The sequence below is a fragment of the Panulirus ornatus genome, chromosome 4 (genome assembly GCF_036320965.1).
Source record: "Panulirus ornatus isolate Po-2019 chromosome 4, ASM3632096v1, whole genome shotgun sequence".
NCBI lineage: Eukaryota > Metazoa > Arthropoda > Malacostraca > Decapoda > Palinuridae > Panulirus > Panulirus ornatus.
Genome location: NC_092227.1, coordinates 75,816,292 through 75,841,170, shown reverse-complemented (window position 1 = coordinate 75,841,170; position 24,879 = coordinate 75,816,292). Strand labels below are relative to the sequence as shown.

The 24,879-nt window shown below is 39.7% G+C and overlaps 1 protein-coding gene across 5 annotated transcripts in view; it reads left to right on the top strand.

The window, feature by feature from the left end:
- The first annotated feature begins 6,554 nt into the window (after window positions 1–6,554).
- Window positions 6,555–24,879, top strand: part of LOC139745749 (uncharacterized) — a 33,073-nt gene continuing 14,748 nt past the window's right edge. Inside the window, exons 1-5 of one of the 5 annotated variants that reach the window (XM_071656273.1) lie at window positions 6,555–6,808; window positions 8,633–8,664; window positions 9,731–9,826; window positions 12,837–12,998; window positions 21,659–21,695. In XM_071656273.1, coding sequence (XP_071512374.1) covers window positions 6,781–6,808; window positions 8,633–8,664; window positions 9,731–9,826; window positions 12,837–12,998; window positions 21,659–21,695 — 355 coding nt within the window. In that variant the 5' untranslated portion in view covers window positions 6,555–6,780. Of the gene's footprint in view, window positions 6,809–8,221; window positions 8,322–8,632; window positions 8,665–9,730; window positions 9,827–12,836; window positions 12,999–21,658; window positions 21,696–24,879 lie in introns of those variants that run through there. The other 4 variants (XM_071656288.1, XM_071656279.1, XM_071656296.1 and 1 more) reach the window with 4 other exon arrangements.

The window sequence follows — 24,879 nt, the reverse complement described above, 5'->3', positions numbered from 1 at the left end:
TTCATGAATTGCGGTAGCTGGAAACCCCACTTCTCGGGGCCCAGTGCTGCAGATCGCTTACAGATGGCGTCATAATCACAAGTAATCAATTAATTTTGTAATTTTGGGATCATGATTACTGGTAAGCAAATGTTGACCCAAGTCCAACAGCCGATGTAGAGGAAATGTTTTACTGTGAGAGTTATAATCGAAATGTTAGGAACCTTGGATTATACTTCTCCAAAAGGAGGAACAGAGAAGGGGGCCAAGTGAGGGTATTTCCCTCTTAGGCTCAGTCCTCTGTTCTTAACGCTACCTCACTAACGAGGGAAATACATATATATATATATATATATATATATATATATATATATATATATATATATATATATATATATATATATATATATCTTCTTTTTTCTTTCTTTTAAACTATTCGCCATTTCCCGCGTTAGCGAGGTAGCATTAAGAACAGAGGACTGGGCCTTTGAGGGAATACCCTCACCTGGCCCAATTCTCTGTTCCTTCTTTTGGAAAATTAAAAATTCTTACCAAATGATACTTATTGTTTCAATATCGTTTGGCTGTTAAGTCAGTAAATCCAGCAATAGATATAGTGTACAAGTAATTTCTTCATTGAACTTAATATGAAATATAAATGGTACGAAATACGTAGCCATCTGTCTGAGGAAAAAATCGTTTAGTAGGTAGACTGTCATAGTAGTTTCTGTAACGCCAGGTGTTCTGAACGATTGCAACTTTGATAGACAGCTGTGCTCAGGATTTTGCTATTGAGGATTCATACGATAACGATTCTCAGCATCTTTGGAGTGGAGATGACCGACATATTTTGTATCTCAGCCATATTCAAAAACCTGGACCTGATATACAGAGCGTCTTGTAAAGTATCTGTTGAAACGTTAAATCGTGCGATGTTTTGCTTCGGAATCTCGTTCACGATGGTACTAATGGTCTTGTATATTTTGCTCTTTTTTTTTTTTCCATAACCAAATGCGATGGGGAACTAAATATGATATCCACCGGCCCCACAACCATCAAGATCTGAGGAAAAGTTTGATTTTGCATAAACTTTGTAATATTTGAAGGATTTCTAGAACTTTGTTTTTTTTCGGATAACAAAATTATGTTCAAACTGGGAAGTATCGAACTTAGAGCCAGTGTTAGGGTGTCATGGTTGAGCTTGTGCCGACGACACCACTGTCACACTCAGATGTAATGCAGTTGTGAACTTCCTCAGCCTCGACAGAATACATTACCATATATGATGTTAAAGATAATGGTCATCAGATCAGGAATAGCTGAAGCCAGAGTTTCATGCTGGAGCTGGTGTTCAGTAAGGGATCCTAGTGTTTACAGTTAGTGTTCAATGCTGGAGCCAGTGTTCAGTGCTGGAGTTAGTGTTCCATGCTGTAACCAGTGTTCATTGCTGGAGCCAGTGTTCTTTGCTGAGGTCAGTGTTCGATGCTAGAGCTAGCGTTCAGAGCTGGACCCACTGTTCAGTGCTGGAGCTAGTGTTCAGTGGTGAAGCCAATGCCCAGTGCTGGAGCCAGTGTTCAATGGTGGAGCCAGTGTTCAATGCTGGAGTCAGTGTTCAATGGTGGAACCAGTGTTCAATGCTGGAGCCAGTGTTCAGTGATGAAACCGTTGTTCAGTGTTGGAGCCAGTGTTCAATGAACAACTGGAGCTAGTGTCTTGCGATTAAAACAGTTTTCAATGCCGTATTCAGTGTTCAGCGCTGGACCCGGTGTTCAATGCTGGTGCCATAGCTCAATAGCTGGTCCATTGCTCAGTGCTGGAGCTAGTGTTTAATGGACCAGCTGAGGATGGTGTTCAAAGCTAGAACTAATGTTCAATACTGGGCCAGTGTTCAATGATGGAGCCAATGTTCAATGAATCAGCTGGAACTAGACTTCAAAGGACCGACTTAGGCCAGTGCTCAATGCCCGTGCGAAATCACAATGGCGCTTCCCTGCTGTTCATCTCTTCCCGCAGGGTTTTAATTTCGATAAAAGGAGAGGAGACATAGCCATGTTGGTATGTGGCAGGAACAATGTCGTCTTCGTACGAGGGTATTACGTCCAGCAAAGCCTTCGGTCTCACTGGCTGTGAGAAAGAGCAGCGACGCCTTTGACGGGTTCGGGCGCGCCGTAAATTGCGATCGGCAAAATTTGAAATCAAACGGGATTGAAATATCGCTTATCTTTGCATGTCTCTGAAAATTTCATGTATCAATTTAAAAAATATAGCATATGAAAGTATTCTACTAGGAAATATAACTCCTGCATTATCTACGGAGTAGAAATCTATCAATGTGTTCTTAATGTTGGCTCGGCCAGCGTCCTTATTGACAAGTCTGAGTGACGTCACGAAAGCCAATAGCGCCGTCACCCGGGCGATGCCTGCATCAGGCGGGAGAATTTCCTTATGTGGCACACAGCTTTAAAAGCGAACCCCAGGAGCCTCAGTAAAATATAGGATAATGAATGTTTCATATCACAGTGTACTAACCCTGAAAACAGAGATCGTTATGAGACTATGAAATGCCAGTCAAATCTTCTGTAATGCCTGAAAAATCATACATCATTTGATCAGACATTATGTATCCAAATGAGAAAGCTTACGTTTTCGTTGTACGAAACGCCGCGGGATCAGCATCGGTACCGTTGCCACCGACGGTGAGGAAGCGTCTTAATGCAGTCATGGCATTGATATTGAAGCGATTTTCATAGATGACCTAGAAACCAGTAGTCCTTGTTCATAGTTAAGACACAGGTACTGTGGGTATCTTGCATTCTTAGACGTTACACAATGGACCCCTCTTGCTTTAAAGCTGTCTTAGGGGGGAAAATCCGTCAAGCAATCCTATTTTCTTTACGAAAGGTTTACACTCTTTTTAAGTGTCGGTTGACATCATGAAGTTTCTATATATCTAAGAATTAGTACTGTATATTATTCCGAGCATTTTAAACAGCCTTGGTGACATCACACACATCATCTCTGCCTCTTACCATTCTCTTATTTGCCCCCTTCACAGATACTCCCATTTGTTCTCTTTGTTTCTCACAATATTAAACCTCCTCTCAGAACTCTCATGCTCCCTGCGGTATGCTGCTACTCGCTCACTCTAATTCCCATTTACCCTCTTTTTCAGCACCTCCTTCCGCTCGACCTCTGACGTTTTCTCGTGTGTTTCTCTCAGTCACACGTACTTCAGCCATACAGGTAACGCATTCCATACTCGTTTGCAATTTCCTGCGTAAGCGAAGTAGCGCATGGAACAGACGAAGAAATTGTCTGATTCACTCACAAGGGATGGCAGTGGGGGGAGGAGTGTACGATGCTTGATGTGGTATAGGAGTCCTGTCGTTGTACTGGGCGCTGTGTGGACCCTAAATGACAAAATACGAAAGAGGTAGAATGTGTTGGCACTGAAGTGTCCGAGAGTGTAAGGAGGGGTGATCGAATAAGAAATGATAGGGTAAAAGAGAGATATGGTAGCAAGAGAAGCATATGTATGTGAGGGAGCTGTTGAAGAGGGTGTGCTGAAATGGTTTGGATATGTGGTGTGGATCTTGTGGTGGTATACACGTCGGAAGTGCGAGGGAATAAGAAGGGGGAAACCAAGGAGGAGGTGGATGGATGGAGTGAAAGACGGTTTGAGTGCTCGGGGCCTGCATATGCAGGAGGGTGTGAGGCATGCAAGAGATGCGGCGATTGAAGTAATATGGTGTATATATACAGGAGGCGACGCTGTCACTGGGCTCAACCATGGTATATGATCTGTGGAAACCATGGGAAGGTTTTGGGGTCTGGTTCGTGGGTAAGGGCCTCTGGTTTTGGTGCATACGTTACAGCTAGAGAGATGTGAGAGAATGAAACAGTTTCTTCATCTATTCCTAGCACTACCTCGCAAACGCGGGAAACGGCGAACAAGTGTGTGAGTGTATGTGTGTGTGAGTATGTGTGTGTGTAGGAAAGAAAGAATACAGCCCATGTATTTCTTGCATGTCGTAGAAGGCGACTTAATCGGGCGTGAGCGGGGAACTGCTATGCTCATCTCGTATTCCACTTTCTGAAAGGTGCAAAGAGAAGGAGCCAAGGGAGCAGAGCTTATCCTCCTCGAAGTCTCAGGCTGAGACGTCTTGAACGTACGTGGACGTAACCAGGATGAGAAGGAGCATCCATTTCTCCAAATCTTTTCAGTCTATTCCTTTCATGACCTTCCGTAATATCACCTCTGGCAAACCTCTCACGTGAAGATGACCTTGCACTCACATCCCGACACTACCCAAGCAACAACAAGAACGAACGCTGGCAAAGAGGTCGCTATATTGTGTTCGCTCTTGGCAGACAAATACCCATCCTGCACCCACCCGTCATCCTGAATGGTCAACCGTTCCCGTTCCACAAAACTTCAAACCGACCTGGGCATCAGTTATGACACATGGGCCTCCGTGGTTTGGTGGTTCGTTTTACGAACCTTGGTTTGGTACGGGTCAGCCTGGGGTGGAACCCTCATGGGTTCGAATTCTGGGCGTGGCAAGTCGGCCCATACCAAACCCTCTGGGTTGGTCGAGAAATAAGTACCTGGCTAAGGCTGGTGTGTGTGTGTGTTGCACAGGGGTCCCGGGTTCGATCCTGGCTGTTGGAGGTTTGTATGTTTTTTGAAGGTGCGCGTTCATATGCACTTTGTTCGTATTCATATCCCTCTGCGTTGTAGTTAGGTTCGGTAAAATACTATCTGCTGGCTGTGTAAGCCTGATGGGAAAAGACCGGTGTAGACCCCGTTGCTCACTAACATGAGACGAAGGGTATTCGAGTACATAGTATTCGAATAGTCATTTTCCTATTAGGGGCGATCATAGCCTAGCAGTAGCGCTTCCGGGTTTCATCCTGGCTGTTTAAGGTTTGTACGTGATATATATATATATATATATATATATATATATATATATATATATATATATATATATATATATATATATATATTATCCCTGGGGATAGGGGAGAAAGAATACTTCCCACGTATTCCCTGCGTGTCGTAGAAGGCGACTAAAAGAGGAGGGAGCGTGGGGCTGGAAATCCTCCCCTCTCTTTTTTTTCTTTTTTTTCCCAAAAGAAGGAACAGAGAAGGGGGCCAGGTGAGGATATTCCCTCAAAGGCCCAGTCCTCTGTTCTTAATGCTACCTCGCTAATGCGGGAAATGGCAAATAGTTTGAAAGAAAACAAAATGAAAAAAGAATATATATATGAAAGAGAGAATAATAGTACAGCTACAAGGGGTTGGTGTGAAAGGAAGACCACCTGTGACACGGGCAAATAGAGTGAAAGAATAATGTAAGGAGAGAGATGGAGGAAAAATTCATGGAATGGTTTATGCAAGGGAGGCATGTGAGGACAGCGATAAGTAGACTCTTGCCAAGGCCACCCCTTGATGAGAGTACCCAGAGGGAATGAGCACTAGAGACATAGATATATAAGTAGACAGAGCACCATCACTTTGTTTTTATTAGGAAAGGATGACTGGAGTCTTGTCTGTTTTGCTCTTTGAGTATTCATCAAATTCATATGATTTACGTTAGGCTTTATATATACAGACCGCCGTACCAAATGTAATTTGTATAGTGTATACAAGACTTGCCTCGCGGTAAGACATTTTCACTGTAAGCTATACAATAACCGAGGAAATAGCAATTTCATATCAGATACATAACCAACCGACTAACAGCATTGAGAAGCTGCAATGCAATGTGATATCTTGCAATCGTTGTGAAGTACCAACGCTGTAAATTTATATTTTTTTTGGTCCAATCATTCCCAATTCACCTGAGCGTGATTAGTTTTTTCCTCATTTACAAATAGTGGATTTCTACTGTTTCATTACATAAATTATAATTTCATTGCCTGTGACTTCAAAGCTTTGATCACACAATCGCTCCTACCTGCTATTTGATTACAACGATTCAGTCATATTTATCTAATTTAGATCATATCATTGCAGGGTTATTATTAAACCTAAAGAGCATAGGTAATATTACCCACTCACACTTTGCATTCGTCATTAGATCCAAATAAAAAAAAACTCGATGCATGTACGCTGTCCGATTACAATGTGACCTTTCGCCCTTTATGATTATAAAGATGTTTGACGTGGCCTTCTAGCAACTATCCATGCCCTAGTGATGTATTCATATTTCTTATCTACTGAAAAATGAAAAAAAAAATTAACTACAAAGCTGGTACATTCGCAAAACATCCTCCGTTGGCTGTGGAATGGCGCTTGAATAAGATTCGCCGCAAATGGTGCTCCTTAAATCAGGACAAAAGTTTAATCTCCCATTTGTTAAAGCAATTAATCACCTGCGTACCAAACAAAGGAACATATAACAATGTGGATGATTAATGGCGTTTAAGAGTACATTCATCTGGGCATCGTGAGACTCATAGTACATTATATCGGGCAATATATCTATATATCATCTAAATAAAAGTGACTGCATCTTAGCAGATGGAGGTTCCATCCCTAGCGGCCGGCCTGCCCCCTGACGGCCGCAACGTCAACCACCTTAGTAAACACTGCCATCGCCGCGGCGTAAACATTAGTAGTGTTATTGTTATTGAATAATAATCGGTCGTGGTAACAATGACATTCGTGTGAGGAGACACTTTTATAGACAACGTTTTAAGCTTTTTATCACGAGAACTTAAGAACGAGGATATATAAATTATTGAGAAATTGTTTTGGGAGGTAAAGAAGACTGTGCAGATGTGCTTGGTTTGATGTGCTTAGGCGGGAGAGTAAAGAATGGTAAGGGAACCTCTCGCATGTGAATTTGTTTCTGTCTATCGATAAGGTTTGACTTGATGATTCGTTTTGACAGTGCTGTCATGGAGCATGTAAGCTCAGCTTTGAATGTTTGTTGGTATATAAGAAAAACTGAAAAACAAGGGCCCAAAGTTCTTACTCTCATTCGACATGCCGTCGTCTTGAACATTATGATATATGGGCTTCTAGAGCTGTTATCACTGAGCTGTCAGATAACCCGAATAATCATTTCAAGTAATCGCCATTTAACTGGATTTCATCTCGAAGTGAAGTTGCCTAATCCATTCATGTTAGCGAGAGTAAATGCTGGAATGGCCATATGATATGCCAGAATGAAATACTGTCATGACACCATAGCCTTTATAAATTCTTTTATTGTGGTATGAATAACGTAACTTAATTATCAAAGTAAAACCCATGGATTTTAAGCTCTAGATGAGGTTAGAGCCCTTCAGGCTCCTTGTACTAAGCCATTCATACTTACTTTTGGTTGTCTTTTCACACTGACCTTTAAAGTTTTTCATCGGACTTGTTGATATCTGAATCTAATTCTGTGTCACATTCGATTATTTAAGTAATTCTTTGATACACCAGAATTTATTAAATCCACATTTGAAAGTATTTACTTTTTGTTGTCATTACATGAATTGGAATACAATTTGATGTCTTAAAAGCCATTTTGCAAACTTCTCGTGTATATGATCTTAACTCTTGAATTACTACAACTTTAGGGCTTCTTATTACCTGTCCAAGGGGTGTTATCCCTCCACAATTTCATGACATGTATCCATGTCATATATTACTGTTAATATCTCATATATTTTCCATATCCACCCCTTGTACTCACCTCTAGTTAAAGGTTTGTAATTCAGACTTCTTTAACCATTCAGAATTTGCAAATTTTTTGAGCTCTAAAATTTGTTCAGGTGCCCTTTGTTGTATCCCATTGATGTGTTCCATGTATTTCATATTGCAATAAGTGCCAAATTAGGCTTGCAGAGTCAAAGTATAAACTCAAGTTATTAGACTCAAGTTATTTATTGAGTGTTATGAAACTCTAATTTTAGAGTTTGAAAGGTTAGTTCGAATATAAGTGACTGGAATGATGCACTTATGCTCACCTCTCAGTTTTCAACTCCCAGAGTTAAACAAAGCCCTATACAGCATGTACTTTCCATTTACATTCTGGATAGCAGATGGTTTAATACAAAGTCTTAAATTTCACCTGTTTACATTGTGCCCTCTTTTTAAGTTTCAGCTTCCCCGATCTCGGAAAATCTTACAGAGCACCTGTCTGCCATCCTTTTCCAAATGTTAATATGTTTGTCGAACATAAATCCATTTTGAATTGCAGGTTCTGAGAGAATGAATATTGAATCAAAATTTTTTTTCTAGATTTACAAAACAATGGCTTGAGGACAAATGGGACAGTGGTTTTAGTCTTCCTTGGATGGTGTCATGAAGTTTCATGGGACAGTGCTTCCTCAGGAAAGTGGTTTGTTGAATTGGACTTTAATTCACTGTGGTGTACAGAGCCCTCAAAAAACTTTGTCCACCTCCCAGTAAATTTTTAAAGGTGATGTCACACTTAGATTTAATACTTTGTTGTCATCTCTTTGGTTTTGATTACCATCTGCAAATGTCTGGGCATGGAATTGGCAAGGTCCTTGAAGTATTCTAGGTCCATGTTATGATCTGAATAAGACAGGGTACTGATGAGGTGTTGCAGGAAGCAGCCACATGATTGTGAATTCTGAGCTTGTACTCTTAGAAATCTCAAATGTACTTACATTTTCTTGCTTCCAGGTGAGAATTCAGGCTTTCTCCTCCTTATAAAGGTAAGGAACAATCATCTTGAAGCAGTAATGGAAGAAATACAGTTCCCAGAAGCTAAATTCCCAGTATGAAGTGGCAGCCAGGAAGAGTGAATAAAGAACATCTTTCCCTTGAGATAGCTTAAAATATACTAAGGCAGTATGCTGATACCCACACCAGTTGAAATACTAGTCTCAGCAATCTGATGTAAGATGATTTCACTGTGAGTGTCATATGCTTGTATCCACAGTAAACCTTAGCTGTGTATTGCCTTTGAAAATACATGGGGTGGACTTTTTTTTTCAGACACCGTAGTGGGATGCCATGAATGTTGGTTTATTCTCATCATTTCCTCCCACCAAATTGAATTTTGCACTGTAGTGGTTTGTTATAGATGGCAATCCAAACAAAGGATGAGTCATGGGAACTGCCTGGGGTAACTAGCACTGACCAGCTAGTGACCATGGTGGGTGGTTTTACTCATTTTCTTGGGACATTCTGAGTCTATGGCACTCATCTTGACTGATTAGTGCCCATTACCACACTCCTGTTGCACCCATGTCACCCTTTATTTAGGACTGACCTGTCAAGAAAACAATGTATGTGCATAATCTTAATTCATAAGAAAAAAAGTCATAATTATGGGAGAGCAATTAAAACATTAATTACTAAGAGAAAGTGATGCAAATTGACTAAACTTAAACCCTTATAATATTTTAAAGCTCCAAAGAAGCAGTAATTTTTCTGCACCTAATCATGTAAATATGTTACAAAATAAAGGTTTTGTAACTTGCATACTTCGGATTGACCAGTCTGGTAGATGTGTATTTCCTGACAAAATAAAGGTTTTGTAACTTGCATACTTCAGATTGACCAGTCTGGTAGGTGTGTATTTCCTGATCTAAGAACAATATTTAGCCTCTCTTCCATGTGTCAGATCCACAGCAGAAATGCATTACTACCACAGAAACTTTTTCCATTACACATCAGCTTGTTTTCTTTCCAGACACATCTTGCAGTACTGGTCTACATCAGTTAATCTCAAATGAGGTAATGCCTTGGCTAGCAAAGTTTTTTTCTACATTTCAGAATGATCCTCTACATGATCCCCTGGGTGGAGATCCCTTGGGAGACCAATTAGAGTTTGAGGTCAAGGAAGAACCGTTTGAATTTTATGAAGATTCTGTGAGTAGATGTATGAGAACTGTGTAAAAATTGAAATGGATGATATTTTTATGTAATGATATTTTGGATTTGCTTATCAATCAAATTTTCAGTTTTTGTTTCATAAAAGTACATTACATTCAATTATTTATTTGTCTGTGGTATTATTAATTAATCAGCACTCTTTTAGAGTTTTGAAAAACAATCACATATGTATGGCTATTAGTATTAAAGGCAGTAGTGTGTGTCATTTGTAGTCATAGAAAACCTTAGGACCATCTCTTTAGCAACTGTTACACCTGCTACATGTGCAGGATTAAGTAGTTAGATTTTGAAATGGCCATGACTTGTGTGAAGAATGCCTTGCTCAGAACTCTTAAGAAGACTGTATAAAGACACCTAAGCAAACAGTAGAACCAATTTTAACCCTTTAACGTCTCGGGAAAGTTTTCTGTCTGTACCTGCACAATTCATTTTTCATTTTTATGAAAACATTTTTACCCTTGCTGATTGAGAGATAAACAATATGTAAGTAAATTTTGGTACATAAGATTCGTAATATGTTTCTGTGCCGTCATTATTATAGACAACAGTGGATGGTGCTGCCACTGATCTTTCTTTATCTAGATTTTTTCTACCTTTTTGATGGACTAATTATTGTCTTGCTTTTACTGTATAATCTCTGTATTATATACTTATATTCTCTAATTTGATATATACTGTGTATATATATATATATATATATATATATATATATATATATATATATGCATAAAATGACAGGAAAATGAAACACGTAAAGTTCCCAAGTGCAGTTTCGTGTAACGATCACATCGTTAGGAGAGATACAAGAATGAGATAGAAGACAAAGAAGTCAGTTGATATACAAGGAAGACATGTAGCTCAGGGAAGCATTTTATATACCTGGCAGAGGACATGGTAGGAAATGGAACCATGGAAGATGAAGTGAGTCTTTAGGGTGGGTGAAGAGGTGAAGGCTCAGAGCACTGAAGAATGTGTGGATAGAGATTGTTATATGGGATGGCAAAAATAGGTATGTTTGAGGGTATAGTATTCCCAACATTTTTATATGGATGCGAGGCATGGGCTATTGATAAGACTGTGTTGAGGTGAGTGGGTGTTCAGAATCTATGACATATGCATGGACAAGGATGGAAAAAGACACTTGAGACAACTGGAGCACTTTATTCCTGTTTCACTATGCTGAAACATAGGAATAAAGTGCTCTAGTTGTCTTGAGTGTCTCCTTCCATCATTATATAGGATGGGTGTATTGAAAATAAAATGTTTGAGGACAATACGTGGTGTGAGGTTGTTTGATTAAGTAATGAAAGTGGAAAAGAGAGGTGTGGTAATATAAAAGAGTATGGTTGAGAGAGCTGAAGAGGGTGTGATGAAATGGTTTGGACATATGGAGAGAATTTCTCACATACATAAAGATAATAATAATAATAATAATAATAATAATAATAATAATAATAATAACAATAATAATGTGACAGTCACATTCGTCCATGATAATTTTAAATGAAGGGTAAATCACAATTACGTACTTCTAATGATTTATTGAAGCTTTGCAATACACGTTTTGAGGACAATCCGCTTCATCAGGTGTAAATAATTCATAAAATTTCACAATCCAACACCAGCACAACGGCTTGTACATCCTGCTCCCGCCATGCTAATGCAGAAACTGACCTGACCGTTAAAGGGAAAGTGGGGGATACCTTGTAGTTTAGGGAGGTTGTGGCAGGATGGTTGGCCTGGGTAGCGAGATGCATGTTCAACTACTCTTTATGTTATCGTGATGATAATTCTTTCATAATGAGAGTTGATAATAGGATGTGCTTTAAAGTTACATAAGGATCTATTAAAGTTATTAATATCAGCAGTTAAGACATTTGATTACCTTACAGGTAGCATTATCTGATGAGGGATACAATGTGACTGGGTTTGTTAAGGTTTACAGGGTGATCATTTTCTTGCCATTATTAAGCAATAGCATTACTGTGGTCACCTCTCTGTACTGAATGATTGTGCCAGTAGCATCTCTCAGTTTCTGTTTTACCTGTCTGGCCAATATATACATCTTTACATGTCTTATATTTAAAGGTGTAAACACTCCCAGTGCTCTAATAATTTGGCCCTCTTTTTATTAAGGTCTTACCAGTAGTGTGATATTGGAAGGCAACATTAAAAGCACTGTTTTTTAGTACCTGTCTTACGTTAGCTAAGTTATAAGAATAGGGCATTGCCAAACAGTAAGATCTATCCTTCTTTTCTACATTGTTGTTCCTAGATGTATAAAATGTCTTCCTGGTTTTCCAGTCACCCATCATTAATGCCAGGCCTGTTACATCAAAACTAGTCACACTCAGCTGTTCCCAAAACACTTGCCTCATGATCTTTCTTCTCATGGCCAGGTGCATAAGCACTAAATATTCACCTATCTCTCACCATCCACTTTCACTTATACCCACATCAATCTAGAATTTACCTCCCTACACTGTATCACACTCCCACAACTGCTTCAGAAGTAGTGCAACTCCTTCCTTAGCTCTTGTCCTCTCATCAACCCCTGACTGTACACCTAAGACATTTCCAAACCATTCTTCCCCTTTACCCTTGAGCTTTTTTCACTCAGAGCCTGAACATCCAAGTTTCTTTTGTCAAACATACTCCCTGTCTCTCCCCTTTTCTCATCTTGGTTACATTTTCATACATTTAGACACCCTGGCCTGAGCCTTTGAGGGGAATGAGCACTCCCTGCCTGGTTTCTTCTTCTGTTCCTTCTTTTAGAAATTGAAATACAAGAAGAAAGCACCACCCTCTTTAGTCATCTTCTAGGACCCTACACATGTTTACATATTCTCATTAGCTCTGTTTAAGTGAAATAGTATACAGGGACTTATGTGATATATTTTGATTGTTGCAGAGTTTTAGAATGCATGACATTGGAAAAAATTATGTTAGTAACTTATGCTCTATAATAACATGAGTAATTTTGCAGATATGCTGGGTATCAGAAGGTGTTACAATCATTGAAAATGGAGAGGAGGAATATGAAGAGAAGGAAGAATTGGAAGGGGTGCCAGAGTTGCCTTGCAAGAGTGGCTGCTCAAAACGTAAAGTCAGCAATCAGTATGGTACCTCAAATGCATCTAAGGTACATGTAAATTAGTGTTTGATAGATTTTTAAGATACACCATAATATTAAGCTTGCACTTGCTCATGCAGTTCATTATTGGTGTGTATATATAAGTTAAAGCTTTTGAGTATTATTGTAGTACACACATACACACACGTGTGTGTGTGGATGACTTCCTGCAGAGGAGAAATATCCTGAGTAAGAGAGAGAGCATGGTTTTTAGGGAAATGAGGTCATGTGTAACTAACCTTTTAGAGTTTTATGAGATAAGGAACTCAGTCTTTGACTTAGGGGTGGAATGTCTAAATGTGGGCTGCCAGAAGGCATTTGACACTGTACCACAGAGGAGGCTGATTATGAAGCTGAGTCACCAAACAGGAATAAGGGGGGGGGGGGACTTCTTCATTGGATAGAAGATTATCTCAGTGGGAGGGAACAAACGACTCATGTCAGAGGAGCCTTTTCCAAATGGGTTGAGGTGACCAGTGGAGTGCCACAGGGTTTTGTTGTAGGACAATTACTCTTGATCTACATTAATAACTTGCAAGAAGGTATGAAATCCTACATGAATATATTTGCAGATGGTGCATAAGTTGTGAGGGAAGTGAAAAGCTAAGAGGATTGCATCAGCTTTCAAGCAGACCTAAACAGACTCCAAAGTTGGTCTGAAATATGGATGATGAAATTCAGTCCTTGCAAATGTAATGAGGATGGAACAAAGTGAAAGATAGGCTAAGTTTGATTATTACCTAGCAGGAGGTAGGCTACAAAATTCTGTGTAAGGGCCTCATGAGTAGACATCCCTCACCTGTTGCCAAAGTACCTTATTAGGAAAATAGCCAAGAAGACAGAATGTCTGCTGGCGAATATCAGATTAGCTTTCAAGTACATGTATATGGAAAAGTCTTTTTAGCAAGCTATTCGTATCCTACATTAGGCCAGAGCTAGAATATGTTTCTCAGGTTTTGGCACTGCAGCTAAAGAGGCACAAAGAACTTGCAGAGAAGTTCCGAAGGAGGGGAAAAAAAATATGGTACCAGAATTAAGAGAGCTATGCTACAGGGAAAGGCTGGAGCCTTTAAATTTACCTACCTTGGAAGAAAAAAGACAGGGTGACTTGATCTTAACCCTTAAGTTTTTAAAAGAGATCAGCAAAGCTGAAGAGGGTGTGCTGCACTGGGTTAGAAGTGTGGAAAGGATGAATGGGGGGAGGCTGACTAAGAGAGTATACATACGGGAAGTCAACAGAACAAGGAGGGAAGCAGAGGAGGGTGTAAAAGGATGGAGTGAAAAATGCTTTGAGTGGATGGAGCTTGAACATGCTGGAGGGTGTAAGATGTGGATGGGATAAATAGGGTAACATGCAGTCAGTGGGCTGAACCAGGGCATATGAAGTGGTTAGGGGAACCACAGAAAGGTTTGTGGAGCTTGGCTGTGGATAGGGAGCTTTAGTTTCAGTGCATTATATATGACAGTGGATGTGAGCAAATGGGTTCATTCTCTATATGTTCCTGGTGCTACATAGAAACATTGAACAAGTATAAAAGAAACTGGTATAAGTAGATATGAGCACCTTGGAAATGATCAATTTGATGTTACTTCTGCATAAAATTTGGTAGGGAGTAAGAGAGTTGAAAATACTTCCAAACTATGATACTGTGATACAAATACTTGATAAATGGGGAGACATTATCTATCCATCATACTGATAAGCTATTGTTAAGTAATCATAGAGACAGTAGAAGTGTGACATGAGTGAAACAGAAGAGAAAGATGAGTGAGATCACTGAACAGAGGACCTCAAAGGATCATAAGGATACTTATGAGCAAAATTTCTCTGTATGCTTAATGTATTTGTTTACCTATGGACTAGGATATGTTAGAATGTAAATGTACATATCCAGGTTTTCCTTATCTACTAGCAACTGACAATTCTGACAGCATAAATCACCAGCATCACAAAATTTTACATCTATATAAAGAAAAGAGTATGTTTTTAACCAAAATGTAGTATTCACTTAATGTAAAATGTTTCAGTCTGTGCTCCAGAATGCTCAGTATTGCATTATAGATACTTTAAGGTTCAGATATTCAAATATTTTTGGGAACAGCATGTTCCCAGACACATATAGAAAAGCTTCACATTTACCATTAGTGCAATTTGCCTAAAGGTATCACTCTCAAAATGATACCAGAATATTGAGGAAGTAAACTGAAACACTTTAAGGGACATATGGGGAGATTGAAAGGCAGAGTGTAAAGCACAATTTTGCATTATAGATACTTAAGTTCCAAATATTTTTGGGAATGTTACCATATCCACCTAAAAGAGCTTGACACATACCAGCAGTGCAGTTTGCCTAAATATATTACTTTCAGAATATCACCTGGATATTGAAGTAAATATAAGCACTATAGAGAAATATGAGGAAATTGAAAGGCATAATGTAAAAGAAGTGAGTAGGAAAACTATTAAAATCAAAATTATATCAACAAATTAGATGATTTTCAAAGGTCTTTTCAAACAAATACCAAGCGCTATAGAAAGAATATCAAAAAAGTCGATGGCAAAAGTGTGAATACAAACTCTAGGTTTATAGCAATCAATAGCCCAGAAATCCCTCACAAGGGAAATATTGGCCAGGGAGATGTCAATGTCTATACATCCCATCCTCAGTTTAGTGTTACAAAGGACACATGCAATAGTGATTACAGTAAATGTTTAATTTGTTTGGAATCCTTTGAGACATCCTGTGCATGTATAGAAGTAACTTTTGTAATTGTAAAGATAAACACAAACCCAATGAAAAGAATTATGTAGAATGCAGAGAAAAAATTAACCTATATATATACACAGAAAAAACAATTTGAAGCAGGAAGGGATGTAAACAGAACCTTCCTGAAGAGATCTTTTGCTGTTGCCTTAAAAAGTTTTGGCTACATAGGAAGAAAACCAGCTCAGCATTCATGTTTCCTCTAGGTAGAGGAAAAGGACAAAAAGCATTGCCCACTGACAACTCAAAATCTCTTAACCCTCATGATGGTGGTGGATGGAATGCTTCTTCTGATGCCTTCTCAGAAGGGCATCATTCTGGTGCCTCCTTGGGTGGGCATCAGTCAGGTGTTTCCTATAAGAGGAAGCATCATTTGAACTTTTCTCGTGTTCCTTTCAGGTGCTTCTTCCTGGGAGCATCCTTTGGGCACTCATTTGAGTAGAATCCTTCTTGCACATACTTGAAATTGAATTCTTGTTGAATGCTTGTGTGAGCAAGAAATCAAGGAATCTTAAAAGAAATCTCACTCACAGCCAGCTGATTCTGAGCTAAGTAGTGAAAAGTGTTCTTGGGTGATGTCTTGGGAGGTTCCATCCATATTTCCGATGCCTTTTCCAGTTAGAACTCCCTCAAAGGGCTGGCCATGGCAACAGTCTCCATAGCTGAAGAACTCCAATGCTACTTCTTAGCCTTTATTGTCTCACCCTTAACAGACCACTGGCAGAGGGCATGTCTAGTGTGTTGACTTGGGAGATCCATCCCAATCATCTACCATTTTGCCTTGGCATGATTCTAAACCAGTTGAAAAAAAAAAAAAAAAAAAAAAAAAAGAGAGCTTAAGGAACTCCTTGGAATAAGTTCTTAAAAAATCTAAAATATATTTAATGGGTATTATTGTAAATTGGAATTATAGAGTAATGTGGCCCCATGTAGAAGATTTTAAAGTTGAATTGAATCAAACCTCCCTTAAAATCATTTGTCTGCAAAAAAAAACAAGCTAGGAAATGAGAATTTAACCTTTAGATATGACTATGAATTTTATAAATCAGATCTTACACCTGATAATAGGGCTACAAGAGTGGCCAGCATTAAGCTATAGTGTAGTTCCTCTGAGGGCTCCATTATAATCAACAGCATTAAGAGTACCAATAAATTTGAAATCAGAAGTTACTGTCTGTTCTTTGTATCTCCCAGAATGTAAACCTATGCAAACTGATATTGAAAACTCAATAAGTGAACTGCCTTGCCTTTTTCTTCTGCATGGTGACTTCGGTTTGCACAGCCATTGAAGGGACAGAAAATGCAGGAACTTGAAGTGTATCATGGAGATTAATTAAGATTTATTATCAGCCTTTGACATATATACGATGGAAAACTCAGGTACTGACCTTTTAACATGTTCCAGTGATATTTTTTTTTCATTTCAACAGGTTAATTGTTCATACCTTCAGTCCTACTCAGTAGAGCAAATAGCCTTCCTAGATGGAAACTTGAGATGGCGAATTGGGATGAATATAGAACTAGAGCTTTAACCATTCAAAAAGTGTGTGAATTCTCTGGTACTGAAGAGGAAATGAGTGTTCTGTATATATTATATTAGATGCAACCAGGAATAGCATTCCTAAACCAAGAACTGAATGCCATGATCATCAGTCCCATGGTTGAACTAATATTGTGATGCGCATCTCATCACTGAGAAATCTTCCAACATAAGTTTAAGAGATGATAATTCTTTGGCAAATAAATTATCTGTGCAAAAAAAAATTATGGAAACCAGGAGGGTATCTTGTATAATGTATGTGGAGGATATTAACTCAAATACCAAACCAGAAAAAGTTGGCATGAGATAAAGAAGTTGTTTGGTAAGTAATCTTCCATTCCTTTGCCTTGCCTTAACAATCAAGGTGCTACTGAAGTAAATTGTCCTTCTTAGCTTCTGCTCCAAAGGGGCATGAAATAAACTTCAGGGATGTCTTGATTTATGCATAAGTTTTGTTCTTGAAAATGGTTGCGTGAAGGAAATTTTTTTTTTTAATCAATTAATGTAAGTAATGGAGATCAAGTGTTTTTGTTGCTAATGAGACTATCCATCTGTATCTTTGATGCCTGTTGCCTCCTGGAATTCCTTCAAGGGGATGGCTATGGCAATAGAATCTCCACAGATAGTGAATTCCAATGCCACTTCTTAGCCTTTATGCCTCACCCATAACAGGCCACAGGCAGAAGGCAACTCTCGTTCAGTATTTGCAGAGGCTCCAACTGACTACTTCTACCTGATGCTTCTGCTATGTTCCTACCTACTATCTCCCGTGTTAGCGAGGTAGCGCAAGGAAACAGACTAGAATGGCCCATCCCACCTACATACACATATATACATAAATGCCCACACACGCACATATACATACATATACATATAAATGTGAATAAGAGCAAGGTTATTAGGTACAGTAGGGTTGAGGGTCAAGTCAATTGGGAGGTGAGTTTGAATGGAGAAAAACTGGAGGAAGTGAAGTGTTTTAGATATCTGGGAGTGGATCTGGCAGCGGATGGAAACATGGAAGTGGAAGTGGATCACAGGGTGGGGGAGGGGGCGAAAATTCTGGGAGCCTTGAAGAATGTGTGGAAGTCGAGAACATTATCTCCGAAAGCAAAAATGGGTATGTTTGAAGGAATAGTGGTTCCAACAATATTGTATGGTTGCGAGGCGTGGGCTATGGATAGAGTTGTGCGCAGGAGGATGGATGTGCTGGAAATGAGATGTTTGAGGACAATGTGTGGTGTGAGGTGGTTTGATTGAGTAAGTAACGTAAGGGTAAGAGAGATGTGTGGAAATAAAAAGAGCGTGGTTGAGAGAGCAGAAGAGGGTGTTTTGAAATGGTTTGGGCACATGGAGAGAATGAGTGAGGAAAGATTGACCAAGAGGATATATGTGTCGGAGGTGGAGGGAACGAGGAGAAGAGGGAGACCAAATTGGAGGTGGAAAGATGGAGTGAAAAAGATTTTGTGTGATCGGGGCCTGAATATGCAGGAGGGTGAAAGGAGGGCAAGGAATAGAGTGAATTGGAGCGATGTGGTATACCGGGGTTGAAGTGCTGTCAGTGGATTGAATCAAGGCATGTGAAGCGTCTGGGGTAAACCATGGAAAGCTGTGTAGGTATGTATATTTGCGTGTGTGGATGTATGTATATACATGTGTATGGGGGGGGGTTGGGCCATTTCTTTCGTCTGTTTCCTTGCGCTAACTCGCAAACGCGGGAGACAGCGACAAAGTATAATAAAAAAAATAATAATATATATATATATATATATATATATATATATATATATATATATATATACATACACAGACATATGCATATATACACAAGTATATAATTCATGTTTGCTTCCTTTATTCATTCCATTCACCACCCAGTCACACATGAAATGACAACCCCTTCCCTCTGCAAGCGCATGGGGTAGCGCTAGGAAAAGACAACCAAGGCCACATTCGTTCACACTCATTCTCTAGCTGTCATGTATAATGCACCGAAACCACAGCTCCCCTTTCCACATCCAGGTCCTACAAAACTTTCCATGGTTTACCCCAGACGCTTCACATGTCCTGGTTCAATCTATTGACAGCAAGTCAACCCTGGTATACAACATTGTTCCAGTTCACTCTATTCCTTGCACGCCTTTCACCCTCCTGCATGTTCAGGCCCCAATCGCTCAAAATCTTTTTCACTCCATCCTTCCACCTCCAATTTGGTCTCCCACGTCTCCTCGTTTCCTCCACCTCTGACACATCTTTATAGGATTAAACATACACCATCTAACCCTTCATGTAAGTATGTTTATGCTGTTGAAAGGAGTGAGGTATTTGATCATCAACCAGAATTATCTAAATTTTTTGACGTAAGAATGAAAATAATGCCATTGATGAGAGTAGTTTGGACTGGAATGTGATTCAAGAAATGATATTTGCTTGGAAGGTTCTGGAAGGTTCTTGAGATCAATCCTTGCAACAATGCTCTTATCATAACAAGAAGTAAATTCCTTCAGCATAATATGATGCACATGAAACAGTCAGAGGAAACCACAGAAAGATATGTGGGGCTTGGCTGTGGATAGTAGGGCCTCTGGATTTGGTAAATTACATGCAATAGTGAGAGAGTGAATGTGAGCAAATGAGGCCATTTTTCATCTGTTCCTGGCACTACTTTGCTTTGCAGGAAATGGTGAACAGTTATAAAAAAAAAATCCTTCAGCATAACACTATTAATTATCAAGGAGAATGGCTTCTTTCAATTCTCTGAGCCAGATGCTACAGTGAGCAACTTGTAGTGTTCTACAGCTGAATGCATAATTTCTCTTCGACAGCAACTGTGGACCTTCTCCTAAAAAGGCTCTCTGCATTTCCTATGCAAATATTCCTAATGGTCTTCATGTATGGCAGGTTAAAATATGGAGACCTGGTTTGGTGGGCGCTTGGATGATACCATATCCCAACAGATCAATGCCGCTGAAATCATCTAGTCTATAAACCTGTACCAAGAGCTTTGGCCATCTTTGAATGCCATGAGTGGCCAAGTGAACGTCAATAGGATAACACCAGCTCACAGTGTCATATACTTCAGACCGATCTGCCTGAGTCTGTCTATCTACTAATAAATAGGATAACACCAGCTCACAGTGTCATTTACTTCAGACCGATCTGCCTGAGTCTGTCTATCTACTAATCCCTCCACCACTCTCCAACCTCCACCTAACTGAAGGAACCACTTGCAAAAGAAAGAAACCTTTGCAAATCTGCTTGCTCTTGTAACTTGGCCTATTATGTGCACCTCAGCCAAATGTGAAGGTGTCTGTTTTGCCATGGTTATTGAAGAAGAATCTAATATAATGAAACTACCAAGAGAATCTTCAGTTTTCTAGCAGAATTGCACAGTAATCAAACTTCACTTAAATGAATAGTCTCCTTACAAGAAATTATAAACTACTCTGATTCCAAGAGTGCATTCCAAGCCACATCACTGTACTCTAATGCATCCCAAAGTTCAAAAATTCCAAGATTAGATTCCAAGAATTCTCTCAAAGCCTATGAGGGTAGAATTTTACTGGTGTCCAGGAAAAGATGGTATTAATGGTACTGAGATGGCAAATTATGAGGCTAAAGCAATCTATGTGCAAGAGTTACAACTCAGAGGATTTATGATAAATGTACGTGGCAAGCTAGATGGGATGTGGAAGCCCAAATAACTAGCTGCAGAGGATAAAGAGTTATTCAAATGTGGCATTCCTACTTCAACAGATGTCACCTTTTTAAGGTAATTCTTTGTTGAATGAGGATTGGTCATGCTTAATGGAGGAGACTTAATGGAGAGGAGACCTGCCTAAGTATGTGACACCTACAATTGCAGTATTACCTTAGAACATACACTTATGGAATGCAAAACATACAGGAAGGAGTCTTAGTGTCAAACATTGGAGAGTAAAAGTTTTGTAGAAATTTTACACAATAATGTAGACTTTTTTTTTTGAAGGTGGGCAAAATGTTTTTTCAAAATTTTGAATAGCTTTAAGTTTTTATGCATCTTTTCAAGGATGATAGAATCTATAATTGTGTATAAATTGGTTTATCTCTTTTTTGTGCAAAATGCTTTGAGTAACCATTAGGTTCTAGCACTTTACATATTCCAAAAAATAAATCAGTCACATGCACCAGACATTGTTTCCATAGGTCATTTCTCCATAAACTCTTTTAATAAGCTGAATAGCATTAAGTTTCCAGTGGATTTTTGTGAGGAAGTGAATAAAGAAATCCAACTGACACTGTATGTGGTAAGAGCTGATATTATCAATTTTTTCTGAGATAATGTATTCAGTTGTAGTTTATTAGGGAAATAAAAAACTCAACTTCTTTTTCAGCATGCTGTGGAAGGGGAGGAAAATTGCTCAAATAATGGTAAGTCAGAATGATAGACTAACCATGTATTTTGTTAAGAATTTTTAAAGCCTGTGTAGATGTGCCAGTCTCTTTCTAAGGTCAGACCCTTACTGCATATTCTTTACATTCTCCTGAGTTGGTCACACTTACTTCACTCTGCTTTTCCTTGTAAGAGAAGTTGCAAACATTGGTTATCTGTATGCCAAATAAGCCTATAACTTTAGTAAAGTTTCAGTTTCTCTGTTCTGTCTGAATGTGCCTCTCATTGCTTTTGGATTATTCATGAAGTCTTTACTGCATCCTTCATAGTGTCAACCAAGCAAGCACCTCTCACATGCCTACCCAATAATATTTCCCTGCTGTACTCTGGGTATTCTTCAGCTTTTGCTATTAGTCATCAGCATGTTAAAACTATTTATATATTTATTTTGCTTTGTCACTCTCCCGCATTAGCGAGGTAGCGCAAGGAAACAGACGAAAGAATGGCCCAACCCACCCACATACACATGTATATACATACACATCCACACACACAAATATACATACCTATACATCTCAATGTATACATATATACACACACCGACATATACATATATACACATGTACATATTCATATTTGCTGCCTTCATCCATTCCCATTGCCACCCCCCACACATGAAATGGCACCCCCCTCCCCCCGCACGCATGCGAGGTAGTGCTAGGAAAAGACAATAAAGGCCACATTCGCTCCCACTCAGTCTCTAGTTGTCAAGTGTAATGCACCGAAACCACAGCTCCCTTTCCACATCCAGGCCCCACAAAACTTTCCATGATTTACCCCAGACGCTTCACATGCCCTGGTTCAATCCACTGACAGCACGTCGACCCCGGTATACCACATTGTTCTAATTCACTCTATTCCTTGCACGCCTCTCACCCTCCTGCATGTTCAGGCCCCCATTGCTCAAAATCTTTTTCACTCCATCCTTCCACCTCCAATTTGGTCTCCCACTTCTCGTTCCCTCCTCCTCTGACACATATATCCTCTTTGTCAATCTTTCCTCACTCATTCTCTCCATGTGACCAAACCATTTCAATACACCCTCTTCTGCTCTCTCAACCACACTCTTATTATTACCACACATTATCTTACCTTCTCATTACTTACTCGATCAAACCACCTCACACCACTTATTGTCCTCAAACATTTCATTTCCAACACATCCACCCTCCTCCTCTCAACCCTGTCTATAGCCCATGCCTTGCAACCATATAACATTGTTGGAACCACTATTCCTTCAAACATACCCATTTTTGCTCTCTAAGATAACATTCTCGCCTTCCACACATTCTTCAACACTCTCAGAACCTTCGTCCCCCCCCCCCCCCCCCCCCCCCACACACACACACACACACACACACACACACACACACACACATACATACACACACACACACACACCCCACCCTGTGACTCACTTCCGCTTCCATGGTTCCATTTGCTGCTAAATCCACTCCCAGATATCTAAAGCACTTCACTTCCTCCAGTTTTTCGCCATTCAAACTTACCTCCCAATTTACTTGTCCCTCAACCCTACTGAACCTAATATCCTTGCTCTTATTCATATTTACTCTCAGCTTTCTTCTTTCACATGCTTTACCAAAATCAGTCTCAGCTTTCTTCTTTCACACGCTTTACCAAAATCAGTCACCAACTGCAATTTCTCACTCGAGTCAGCCACCAGCACTGTATCACCAGCAAACAACAACTGACTCCCTTCAAAAGCCCACATCCACAACAGACTGCACACTTGCCCCTCTCTACAAAACTCTGCATTCACCTCCCTAACAACCCCATCCATAAACAAATTAAACAACCTTGGAGACATCATACACCCCTGCCTCAAACTGACATTCACTGGGAACCAATCACTTTCCTCTCTTCCTACTCGTACATTTGCCTTACATCCTTGATAAAAACATTTCACTGCTTTTAGCAGCTTACCTCCCACGCCATATACTCTTGATACCTTCCACAGAGCATCTCTATCAACTCTATCATATGCCTTATCCAGATCCATAAATGCTACATACAAGTCCATCTGTTTTTCTAAGTATTTCTCACATACATTCTTCAAAGCAGACACCTGATCCACACATCCTCTACCACTTCTGAAACCACACTGTTCTTCCCCAATCTGATGCTCTGTACATGCCTTTACACTATCAATCAATACCCTCCCATATAATTTCCCAGGAATACTCAACAAACTTTTTATTATTCTATTATTAGAACACTAACCTCTATCCCCATTGCCTCTCTACAATGGCATTGTGCATGCATTCTGCCAATCCTCAGGCACTTCACCATGAACCATACGTACATTAATATCCTTACCAACCAGTCAACAACACAGTCACCTCCTTTTTTTAATAAATTCCACTGCACTACCATCCAAACCTGCTGCCTTGCCAGCTTTCATCTTCCGCAAAGCTTTCACTACCTGTTCTCTGTTTACCAGACCATTCTACCAGACCCTCTCACTTTGCACACCACCTTGACCAAAACACCCTATATCTGCCACTCTATCATCAAGCACATTCAACAAATTCAAAATTCTCCTCCATCTCCTGACTTTACCACTACTTGTCATTATTACCTCCCCTTTAGCCCTCTTCACTGATGTTCCCGTTTGTTCTCTTGTCTTACGCACTTTAATTACTTCCCTCCAAAGCATCTTTTTATTCTGCCTAAAATTTAATGATACTCTTTCACCCCAACTTTCACTTGCCCTCTTTTTCATCTCTTACACCTTTCTGTTGATCTCCTGCCTCTTTCTTTTATACATCTCCAAGTCATTCACACTACTTCCCTGCAAAAATCGTCCAAACACCTCTATCTTCTCTTTCACTAACAATCCTACTTCTTCATCCCACCACTCACTGCCCTTTCTAATCTGCCCACCTCCCACCTTTCTCATGCCACTAGCATCTTTTGCACAAGACATCACTGCTTCCCTATCCCATTCCTCCCTCACTCCCCTTACATCATTTGCTCTCACCTTTTCCCATTCTTCACTCAATCTCTCCTGGTACTTTCTCACACGTCTCCTTCCCAGGTTCACTTACTCTCACCACTCTCTTCACCCCAACATTCTCTCCTTTTCTGAAAACCTGTACAAATCTTCACCTTCACCTCCACAAGATAATGATCAGACATCCT